This window comes from Pithys albifrons, chromosome 6 (genome assembly GCF_047495875.1).
Source record: "Pithys albifrons albifrons isolate INPA30051 chromosome 6, PitAlb_v1, whole genome shotgun sequence".
Taxonomy (NCBI): domain Eukaryota; kingdom Metazoa; phylum Chordata; class Aves; order Passeriformes; family Thamnophilidae; genus Pithys; species Pithys albifrons.
The window spans coordinates 51,711,577-51,724,071 of NC_092463.1; the positions used below are offsets into that span (position 1 = coordinate 51,711,577).

Consider the following 12,495-nt stretch of genomic DNA (forward strand, 5'->3'; position numbering starts at 1 on the left):
AACTAAAAGATCTTAACAGGCATTATAATCAATTCTTAAATAAGCATTTTAATTGCTTAAGTTATGAGATTTTTGTCTGTGTTTTGTCTGAATAAATTGCTTTATTAAATGAGCTGGGTAAATTAACTTGCTTATGCATGTCTCATTGAGAATTTCTTAAACCCATTTAGTATAGTATTTATGGCAAGCAAAATGTATCAATTAAAAGAAAATGAAAAGCTGAAATTTCCAGCTATGAAAAACAGAATCACTGCACTTTTAGCTTCATAGTTCTAGAAGGAGGCAGAGGAATTTCAGTAAATATCAGAGTGCCATTTGAATTTGCTGCACTATAGCCCATTGTGGCAGTGTGATAATTCGCCCAAAATTCAAGAAGCAGTCAAGGAATCTTGAAAGGTTTTTTGAAAGTACATTTTTTTGGGGAAAAAAAAATTAAAAGAGCTGTTCTGACTTTTATTTCTCTTTTTTTTTTGTCCCAGGCTGTTCATACAGGTATGCGGGCATATATTTATAATAAGAATTCTGTTATTGGCTCTCAGGCAGAGCATTCAGGGATGAGGACGTACTACTTCAGTGCTGATACCCAGGAGGATATGAATGGTTGGATCCGTGCTATGAACCAAGCTGCTCTTATGCAAACACGCTCTTCATTGAAGAGGCAAGTTCTACACAGAAGCTGTTAGCTTTTTAAATTAAACGTATGTTAAATAAATCACATCAGTGGTGCTTTCCGAAGCTGTTAGTTGTAAATATGTTCATGAAACTCATTCCCACTTTAAAGAATTTATTTTTCATTCACATTCTGCTGCAAATTTAACTGATGCTAATTAGGAAAACCTGGTGTTCAGTATTTGTATATACATGCAAATTATGTGCCCACATTTAGTGACGTGGGTTAATTTATGTGTGTGTATATATATATATATAATATTTTAGATAATTGTAGTTAAAAAGTTACAGTTTCTATGAGCAAATTCCTACGCCTGTGCCAGCCAATTAGCTTTTAGGAGAGATAAGTAAAAGAGAAAGGACAGAAGTGTAATAAGTTATTTGAAATGACTGTTTACAACTAGGATTAAAGTGCTGTTAAGGAGAAAAGATGGGAAAATCGTAAGTGCAGAGAGTTAACGGATATTAACGAATTCGTGCAGGTATGAACTTACTATAAACAAATTCAACTGTGCCAAAGTCTGCTTTCAGTTTTTTCATTTTCTTAAAATTGATGTAGCCTTCTTGATGTTTTGACTTTGGAGTGTGATTCTTCCCCTTTAACTTCCTGTGAAAGAAGAATGTATTGTGAGACTGCCTTGCCTTTAACTACTGGGGCTGTGAGGATTAAAATGTCATGGTGTAGTTTCTCAAATAATCTTGCACTACCACTTTCTTCTGGCCAATCAAATATAAGCAAAAGATCAACATCTCTTCCAGAGCTTTGCATCCTATATTAAGACCTTCTGGATGTAACTGAAATTTCAAGTAACATATAAGCTGGTGCGTGGATTTTTCTGTGTCGTCTTTATAAGGGCAGGAATAATTGGGGAAGTCTGGCACATTAGAAATATTGATCCAGTGTTCTCTCTCTCCTAAGCAGACTATGAATTTCTAAGTAGACTGAAGAGAAAACTATTGTGTTGTGACAGTTACTCAGAATTTACCTTCTCTAAAGGTACAAAGAAGCTTAGTTTCAGAGAAGATGAAGTGCTGCTCTGAGATCATAGAATCAGTTGTGTTGGAAGAGACCTCTGAGATCATCAAGTCCAACCCTTAATCCAATCTCACTTGGATTGCTAGATCATGGCACTAGATCAATGATACCCCACTGAATTGTGAGAGAAAAAAAGGTTATTGCTATAAGGACATGAAGAAAATTGCAGATGAAGCTATGTCATATGTCAAAAGCAATGTGAAACTTTTAGGAACCTTAGACATTTTATAGTGTGCTCAGAGTTTAATATCAAGATTTCTGGTATGGAATTTTTGAACTATTTAGGCACTTAAGTAAATAAGCTGTTGTGCCCTACAGCATGTGTTAGGAGCAACGGAGATTTTTAAATTTTTTTTTTTTTGGAAGTAGCCCTCCTGTTAGAAATTCCCTGGACAATAGTACTGACTCAGATGTAGGTGTTGCTCTGTTCTCTTGGCCGGAAATAACTAGTCACTAAGGCATCTACAAAGACGTGAAAGAATTTTTTTTACTTTGCAGTGGGCAGTTGACAGTTTGGTTTTGGTTTTTTTTTGGCTTTCAGTGTGTCCTAGGGTAGGAAGACTTTTACATCTTTTTGTACACAACTTGAACATTTCTTTCATACAATATTAGTATTTTCAGTCATTTTTACAGAAGCATATGAATAATTTCTGCTTCCTTGACAGCACTGTGAAGGTAACTTTTGTCTAACTGAATTAACAGCTGAGTTTTGCTGAGCATATCTATCTTACCATGTCAAATATATCAGACTGCAGAAGGTGCTTTTGTGGGTATCCTTTCTGAAAGAGTAATGAGACCACATCAACTTTTCACAATTAAGCTGTGTTCATTACTGGTATGTATTTTATTTTCAGGGAAACTGAAAAAGTGGATCAACAAGCTGTTCCCCAAGTCAATCATGTGGATGCCTGTAAGGAGTGTGTGAAGACAGAGATTACAGATACAAAAGAAAGTTATCAAAAATCAGCTGAAATATTTGGATATGATAAGCGTGAAGAGATAAGAAGAGAAAAGGAGGGGGAGGAGCATTATATCCACAGAAAAGGAACTCTGGAAACTAAAAAGGGAAAGGCTAAGCATGCATTAACAGAAGCTGACTCATTATTTCCAGACTTAACAAATGCATCCAATGCATCCTGGTCCCAAGCAGCTCAGCCTCAGCCAGCTGAGAAGAATGGAACCCTTCCTAGTTCATTAAGTGTGAGTGCTGGCCTCGTGGAACAGAATGGTACTGGCTCCTATAAAAGAGGGTTTGTTCCCAGAACAAATCCAGATAAGCAATTTCAAAGAAAAAGCAACATGGCTCAAGTGGAACACTGGGTAAAAGTCCAAAAAGGAGACACAAAAAGGTTAGTAACAGGCCCATCTTTAAATAGATTGCCAGCTGGCATTTTCTTAAGTTAAAGGAAAACATGCGTTAGTAATATCTTTGGTGCAAATCAGAATGATACTTTACAGAGGCAGTATATAAGAAAACTTACTTTCTCCTTCAGTGCAGAATGGTATTTTCCAGGCATTTATCTTATGGGACAGTCACTATGAGGTTGGCTAGTCAAATGTCTTTAATGTTGTCACAATACTGCAAACAGAATAAGTGAGATTAGCATGCTGCATTTTTTGTGGTGTAGCTTTTTTTTTACTGTTTTTAATTACTGTGCATACTTAAAACTTCTTAAAATCTGCCTAAATTTTGAAGAGGCGGAAAGTGCAACTCTCTGTTACCTCTTCTTCATAACAACTGCACAGTACAAATTGTTTTCCACTTAAAAGTAGAGGATGCGGATTACTTTTCTTCTCCCTTCTGTTCCAAACATTCAGTCCTCTGTATCAGATCACTGCATTCAAAGTCACAGTGTGTGCATCACGTTTTGAAAGGTCTCCATATATTCATTTAGTTAATGCAGAGATTCTAGGTTGTTCCCATGGTCTCCAGGATTCTCTTTTCCCTTTTCGGTCCCTGAAAACTACAGAAATTATACCAATAGGAGAAATGCACACTGGAATGCTTTTGTAGTTTGAAAATCCCATAATTGCTTTACTTTTGAAGTGTGCAGTCAGATTAAGTACCAGTTGAAAAAATGAAGTGATGTGTCTATGCATCTATTCAGAGTGTCACCTTGTGTCAAGTGGCAGGAAAGACAGTTGAGCTTGATGCCAGTTGTGAGGATTTTTCAAATATGCTTAATCTACTGAATCGGTGTTGTATAAATTTGCTAAAATCTAATTCTAATATACACAGTCATTGGCATGTGGGTTTTTGGAGGGGGAAAATATTTCTGGCATTTTTTAATGCTTATTGAAACTAATGTTCATCAGTTTAGAGTCAGCAGGAAATTTAAGGCTTGCTAATTTTGTGTAGAAGTCCATTCTTTTACTCTTTTATCTTTGGAATTACCCTTGAAGAAGCTTTCTTCCTTTTTGGTATTACTTAGTGTTGTTCTGTACTGCTAGTGTCCATTAACTTGCATCTTTTTGGCTTGGATATCAATCAGTGCTTCCCAAAAGAACATGATTTAATGATAAAAGTACTTGTCGTGTTAGTTCTTATTACACACATGGATGTATTTGTCAGAAAAAAACCAAGAAACTATTGACCTAATTCCCTAATGTTTAGAAAACCTTCTGTTGGTGTTTTTTATGTCCTAAGTATTGGCAGTGATAGGCATGACTGATAGCTAACCGAGTATTGTTTTCTTCCTAATTATTCTTCCCAGTAAATTAACTTTAGGTGTGTATCAGGTGTAATGTTAAGATAATGTTGTTGCAGGTGCCAGGTCTTGTTCAAGATAAAATTGGCTACCTCAGCTGGAGCTGCTAAATATTCAGTGAAACTAAGTGTATATATATGTATACATATATATATAACAAAGTTCTATTCTAGCCCAGTTGACCTTGTTTTCTTTGTATTTCCCTGCAAATGCCATTATATTTTTTGTGTGCAGAAAAAATGGTATGTTACCTTCCTGAAGATTAATAGATCTTCTAAATGGCACCTTCTCTCAGCTTGCTGAGGTTGTTGTAGTTTAGTTAACTGATGGATAGGAGTGGCTTGATAGTTGTCAAATATCTCCTTGATTACAGGATATAGCAATTTAAACTAGAAATGATAATTTGATTGACCTTCCATTTGGATTTTAGGAAATATTAGTGGACCTCTTGATTTCTTTATGCTACATGTTGACTGATATTCCAACTGAAATGTTACAAATAAAGAACCTCTGAAGGCCTGTATAATTTTTGAACACAGAATTAGTACAGTTTGTTTCCTGGCTTAGGTGTGTACAGTTGAAATGCTTGCCAGCAAGTTCATTATGAAAAGAAAGAACCCTTTCAGCTAAAGGCTTTGCACAAATACTGCAGTTGTTCTTAGAATTATTTGCAGGATTGTACCTTTTACATAGATCTTTAGATCTTTCAAATAGATGTTTTACTTTCCCTTTTTATAAATCACTCAGAACTATTTGCTAAGTTGTAAATGTTAGCTGTCACTTTGGAGATCCACCTCTCTTAGTGAACTCTCACCTGCACTGCAGTGACATTCAATGTGGTCATCTAATCCCACTCTGTTCTCAGCAGAGGGGTATACCTGCTTTGGTTAAAGTTCATGCTAGCCTTTGAGAGAGATTTTGAGAACTGAAAGACAGTTTGAAAGGAGGCTTTCAGGAGATTTTAAGTACTTAAAGGTCAGGACCACCTAACAGTAGCTGTTCAGAAATGACTGGGGTTTGATCTGGTTCCAATGCCTGCATTGACATAGTGCAGGCATTGTCATAGTCAATGCATGATTGTTGAGAATCTGCTATTTCTAGCAGTTTATTTGCACTTTAAAGAATATTTAAACTTGGTGAGGCTTAATATTCTCCAACTAAATGCAGTCATGTTGAGAAATTTCTTTCCTTGCAAATACAGTGTTAAAACATTTCTTGTTGTGCAGAACTTTGTTCCTTCCTGATTTGCCTAAGGAAGAAACATTACTTGTCTTTGTTAGCTTCTCTGCATTTCCATGAATGGGCATAGTGTTTCTAATAATAGTACTTGTTTTCTTTTGAATGTTTGTCTTCTCTTCTTACAATATCTTCTGTGTGGTCACTTCCCATTGCAGACCCCAAATGATTTTCATGGCCAGTAATCATATAATATGGCATCAGGCCATTTATTCTCTCTTCAATGTCAGCTTTCCTTTTTACATTCTTTATACTTCATCATTCAAGACAGGGAGATTCTCAAGAACAGCTGCATTTGCTCATTTTTACTCTTAATCCCTGAGAAAGCAAGTGCTCATAATCCGTTGTGGACTAACTGGAGTCATTCGAGACATTGTTCTGTTTCTAGAAATTAATTGGTGCCTATTTTTATATAATGCACATTATTTCTAAGGGACTGAAACCTTGTGTGTTAGAGATGCCACCAGCTCAAAGCTTGTCATCTCAGCGTGAGGCTTATCCCTGCTTCATTAACTGATAAAACACAACCTGCCTGTAAGCAGGCAGTTGCCTCTGAAGTTTAGCTCTGGATATGACTTTTCCTGTACTGCACATGCAGCTTTGTTCTTTTGTCTAGCTGGCTGAAGTATTGCATGAAGCTGGCCCTTCCCAGATGCTCCAAGTACTGCTTTCATCCAAACAGACAGGTCCATCATTTTCTAGAAGAAGGACATGATTTCCCCTGCCCCCAGCAAAGCTCACGGGGTTTTTGTTTTCAGGCTGGCTTTGCTCCTAAAGCTGCTAGCCCTGGTGACTGCATTGGCTACCTTTAATTCCAGCTGATCTCAATACTTTACCCTTTCATGTCTAAGTGAAAAATAATCACACACAGATGGTTTACAACATTCAATAGTTTGCTTATGCCTTCATGAGGTCTCCACTAGGTTGAAGTATGGGAGCGGTCAAGCCCCTTTCCCTGTTTTTCCACAGCGAAATCACCAGAGGGATCTGTCCTAGCTTCATGCTTGCCTCAGTGTCCTTTCAATGCATTATCCACTCCAAGCTTTCTCAGTTCTTTTCCTATCTAGGGAAAATACACTTGTACCTACTTTCTACCACATGATTTTCCTGTGGAAAAAAATCGTCAGCAAAGTACAGAACATACAAAGTACTCATGATGCAGTGAATTACACGATTAAAAGAGGTTACATGACCACTGTATGCTGATTTTTGAGTTGTCTTTGTTCATGCTACCTGCCTAATTTAACCTTCATTGTGAAATTCAAGGTAACATCAGGGTTCTGTGGTACGAAAGAGCAGAGCTTTTACAGATTTGTAATCCCCTATGCAGCACAGGGCAGTTATTCTGCCTGCTGGCATGAGGAATTACAGATCCTCACAAGAGCATCTGTATTTCAAGACAGCCCAAAAGTGCTAAATCCTTCTAGTAAAAAGAGACCAAGGCATCTACTGATCACCAGTTACTGGTAGCAACTCTTTCTCCCCTGCTTCTGTTATTCTTGGATGCTGAGCGAAGATATTCTTTTCCATCCTGCCCTTTCCTTCATGTGGAATTCCTGTATTTTCCAAACTATGAGGTCTTCCTCTCATGTAGAGAGTGGAGCCTATTGAGTGGAATGGTGCACATGCTCGGGAGTTTCTTCATTTGTGGGGGTTTTTTGTTGTTTATTTTTTCTGTATTGATGGTCTGCAGCAAGTCTAGCAGAATGGTTTTCTGGTTGGAGATTCTGAATCAGTGGGTGAATGACTGCAGGTACAAATCCCCCAGATGTTTGACTGGAGAATCAGAAATTGGATAGGCAGGTTGTTATGCACGAGGCTACGGAAGGATTTTGATTCAAAGTGGGGAAGGGAGCTAACTGCAGTTTGTCAACTGCAGTTTGTCAAAGCTTTTGCCAATTCTCTCTTAACCCTTTAGCTACTCAAATATTTAGTTTCTACAGTTTTAGTATATTAGGAGTGTAGTACTAAAGCCAGGATCATTACACCTCTTTTTATTTTCTAGTTTATTAGTGACTTGTAAAAAGCTTTGTGTTGATAAAACAGTAGAAGCAGTAGCATTATGTGAAAGTAAATCATACAGATCTAGGGACTTGGAGCAGTTTTTTTATCTGTTTTTTGTTTCATTCATATGAACAAAAAATTTCTGAGATATTCTGTGACTGTGGTGAGATTTCTTCTTTCACTTTAAGATGATTTTTTTATAATGAGCATGCCTTTGTTTTCGTAAACTGCACCACCTAGTGGTGAACTGGCTTTTTGGTGAAAAGGAGTGTTTTTATTTATGGATTTACCCTTTAAATATAACAGTAATTCCTTTCTTCATGTTCTTGGCTTTCTTTTTAGTCTAAGTAAATGCTACCCTCCCTTAAGTTTATTTCTAGTAGTTCATCCTAGTTGAGTCACTAAAAGCCTGTATTTATACAATGTATGTTTTTGTGCAGGGTAGTTTTCATTGATACTACTTTGATAATATTTCTGTGAATTCTTTTAAAATTACTGTTCTATGTTATGTCTTGTAGCTCCTATGCATATATCATTAGAGATTCTTTTTTATCAGTCTCTCCTGCTTATCAATGTATGTTAAAATTCACTCTTTTCTTCTCTTTCCTTTGCAGCCTCACTTCTGATCAGACTCTTACACGTCAGGGTCCCAATCCTCCTTTTCCTGAAACCTATCACACTTTGCCAAAGAATACCAGGCAGCCTTCAGGGAGCTCACCACCACCAAACCGCAATTTGCCGAGTGACTACAAATATGCACAAGATCGTGTTAGCCACTTGAAGATGTCCCAGGAGGAAAGGAAAGCAAATAAGGATGGAACTGTTTGGCAGCTGTATGAGTGGCAGCAGAGACAGCAATTTAAACATGGCAGTCCCACTGCCCCGCTTTATGTAAGTTCTTCAGACTTTATTGATCGTGGTAAGTCAAAAAGTTCATTAGATGTTCCACGATCAATATCTGTTCCACCCTCTCCATCTGATATTCCTCCACCTGGACCTCCAAAAAACTTTCTCCCAAGGAGACCACATACTCCTGCAGAAAGACTTACAGTTAAACCATCTGATGAGAGACAAACTGTAGATGTTCCTTTTGCTGGATCACCCAGGAAGATACGAAATCATGCTGCAAAGGTTTGTATACATATAACTGATTTCAAACTATTTTACATATGGTGTCACACATGGATAATCTATTTAGTCATGTTTTATTGCATCCTTTCTTGTGTATGGAAGATTGTGTAAGTTGTGAAAATTAATTCAATGAATAATTTTCTCATCAAGCTCCATTTGTTCTGGTCATTTCACATTTACTAATTTTTGTTGGTTAGGAAAGGAAAATTGGTGGCACATCACATTGATTTGGAATATTTTTATTCAAAAACTCAAAAGCATATGTTTACATGTATAAAATACACAAATGGTATTTTAATATATAGAGGAGGTAGGCAAGAATAAAAACTCAGCAGGATGAATTGTTCCTTGATTATTTATTTATGCTTATAGCTTTAAGTGTTTGCCATGCCTGCTTTCCCTTTGTATTTTGCTATTGTAGTTAGTCTTACAGCTAATGCAGTTTTTAGTTATGGCAAAAAACACATTTAGTTTTCATGCATTTGATAGTTTAGGTCCATTGCAGAGTGTTTGTCATTAGACTAACCAAAATCAAATAGTGCTGGTCTCAAACTTCAACCTTCTCCATAATTTCAGTGTGAGGTTTTTTTGTAGGGACTGTTGTACCCTGTTGTCCAGAGGTGGCAGAGGTTTCTCTGTTTGGTACTCCACGTGGCTCTCCCTGGGGAAGTTCGTGATTGAATCAATGAAAGATCGACTTGTCCTGGTAGCTCTTACACTGGAATAGTTGGTAGTGAGTCTCTGTATTCACCTAATTCTTTGACCTCAGCTGTGGACTCTGATGGGAAAAGTATTTGCAAAGAGAGAGACTTGTAAATTCCGATACCCAGTGTGAATTCAGAACCGTGACTTCAGGCTGCAGTTAAGGTTTTTTTCCTAGTGTAAGTGTGGTATAGCTGTTTGTGTCTTTCAGCATTTATAGGTATATAATGTTCTGTCAGAGGATGGCATAGTGTAGCGATGTGCAGCACTGGAAGTTAATATTTTTTTAACTCCTGGTTGTATTCTACCCCATATAGGTTTCTCCTATATGGGGTGGAAGGTGCATTATATCCCTTATGAAGGCATGTACAGCAGTTTTTCCCCTTCCTGTGCAATGTAGCTGTAGAAATTTTACTGATAAAATAAAGCTCTTTTTATGACTTTACCATTATAGGGAAACAGTTTTCCTCATAATTAAAACTTTTCTTTAGAACTTCTGTAAAAGTTTCTAGAGGAAAAGGCTTGTGTTTTTGTATGTAAGCACACACACAGTGTCATTTTATGTTTAAATCTGTATGCCTGCAGAAGTCTATGATACTCCACACTCCTTGTAATGCTTTATTAAATTCCATCCAGTTACACTAAAAAAAAATGGAAAAAAGGAAAAACAAAATAGCATTCAGTGAAATTCAGAGACAGGACTTAAAGTAAATCATGAGACATTTAGTCTGCCTTGAAAAAAGCTGTAAAAGTTTGGGTTTAAGAGAAAGATGAAAGAATGGGTGTGCAGAAGATTTTCGTATTGTAAGCAGAAAGGGACGGATAAAATATGATTGTTGAAAAAGCCCTTGGTATTACTGGAAGCCATTGCCACAAGGTGTCAGTCATGTCAGTAACTTAGTGTTCCCTGGCTAAAAAAGAGCATTCACAGTTGTTGCTGTATGGAATACAACAAGCCTGCTGTCGGAGGGCTTAAACCAACCAACCTTTTTCTGGGAAACATTAGGATGAGGGGAGAGGTTTATGAATTTTTTTTTTTTATTTTCTGGAAGCCACTTTGCATGTTCTGCTGAAGCGTCTCGTACTGCCAGAATCCACTGATGTGCCTGGTGTCACAGGTGCTGAATTTTCATTGGTTGATTCATAAGTTTTATGTAATGATCAAAGGTTTGGGCTGGCCTGTGAATGTCACCCTGATCTAAGCACCCTGGGAATTCACATAGAAAATCTGTGGCAGAGGTGCACACTGAGTTTCCCCTCAAGTGCATTCTACCTGTCACTCAACACAATCCTTACGGTCCTGGCTGTGGCTTCTTACAGAGCTCAACCCACCTGGACCGGCGCTCTATGCCTGCCATGGGCTACATGACACACACTGTGAGCGCGCCAAGTCTGCACGGCAAGTCGGTAAGTAGAGAGCACACCTACTCTTCCTTTTGTGTCCTCATGGTATTAAGTTTTTAAATCCTGCTCAATACTCTTTAATCTTAACTTTATTAGTTAAAACATAAGTAACTCGAATGAGAACTTAATCTTGACCAACTCTCAGTAAAGCCCATAGGAGTTTTGCTGTTATCTGCAGCATGAGCAGGGTTGAGCTGTCTATTATTACAGGATTCAACCTTTATTATGTTTATTTGACCAAATGCAGACTTAATTAAATAATTGCTTAATCATGTCAAGTAACTGCTTTCTGGGCACTGAGGTGAAAAATGTAATTATAGTTACTCTCCCTGAAGACTGCTAATTTCCTCTTTACAATGTGTCTAAATACCTGCAGCCCGAAGAGCTAACATTGCTTCTCATTCGATTAAGGAGACATCAGGCTAAGTTGGCTAGTATAAGAAATTACACAATCGCACAATTACTGCAGCACTTGCCAACTAATTCCACCTATCAGGTCAGCTGCTGCGTGGCTCATCTGTGCCTATGACATTTTGTGACTCTGCAGATGCTTCATTAGTGGCATGCTTGAGTCTGTGCTTTCTTGCCCATTCTTTGGTATTCTACAGTTCCCAGATTGTTTGTGGTTTTTCTTTGCTTACTGTATTTGCTATAAAAGATGAGCGTTTTAAGTTATACAGCACCAGTGCATATGTTTTAAAGTGTTATGTCTACTTCCTTCTTATACTATTTCTGAAAATGCTGCATCTTCAGAAATGTGGGTTAAAATACTAAGTATATTCTAAAGCAAAACCATTTCTTTGTGCTGCTTTCATGATGGGATTGGCTCCCTGTGCCACATGTGCTGCATCTCCTGCAAATTGAAATGCATCAGCCAGTTCGTACATTCATATGAGCTTGTAACTGTGTCAGTTCTGCAGGTGAACACTAGTTCATAAAAGCTCAAGGGCATCTTGGATCATAAACAGTGCTCTTGATTGCACTGGTGTTACGAAACTTGTAAATATAAGATTGAACAGAAATATAGTACTCTCTGGTTCCTGTTAGAGCCTAAGAAATGGAGCCATTTGGGAATAAAAGGTGGTGACTTCTTGGAATTGGTGAAGGCTTTGGCCCAAAGCTAAAGGAATTTTTTTGAATTTGAAAATGTTTCATTTCCCGACTTAACCTCACCTACAGAACAATTGCACTAAGATGGGCAATAATAACAAGGATTTCTCCAAAAATGGGCAGACTTTCTAGTCAAGTCCTCAGCCAGCCTTACAAGCTGATTGGACAGGAATTGTAAGTGAACATCTCTAAAGAAATGCAAGTGTGACCTATTGACTTTATGGCATAAAGGGTTTTTCTTTTCTTTTTTAACTACACATTCTCATTGGCTCAAAACTTGAGAAAAGGTATAGTTGTGTTTTTCTTTTATTCTGAAGTTTAATGTACCCAGGATATAAAATCCTGTCAAAATAGCAGTTAAAATTCTAGGAAGTCTGGGGCATTTTATCTGACTACAAAGCACATTTGCAATAGTTAAACTTTTTTTTATTCTGTATAGCAAATACTCCTTTTGAAAGAGGAGAAATAACTTTGTTATGACTTCTGTGCATGCTT

The 12,495-nt window shown here is 37.4% G+C and overlaps 1 protein-coding gene across 6 annotated transcripts in view; it reads left to right on the top strand.

Annotated features, from left to right (window-relative positions):
* Positions 1–12,495, top strand: part of PLEKHA7 (pleckstrin homology domain containing A7) — a 156,362-nt gene that overhangs the window by 112,726 nt on the left and 31,141 nt on the right. For all 6 annotated transcript variants that reach the window (XM_071558890.1, XM_071558891.1, XM_071558892.1 and 3 more), the window contains 4 exons: positions 480–658; positions 2,560–3,054; positions 8,268–8,784; positions 10,807–10,893. In XM_071558890.1, coding sequence (XP_071414991.1) covers positions 480–658; positions 2,560–3,054; positions 8,268–8,784; positions 10,807–10,893 — 1,278 coding nt within the window. The remainder of the gene's footprint in view (positions 1–479; positions 659–2,559; positions 3,055–8,267; positions 8,785–10,806; positions 10,894–12,495) is intronic.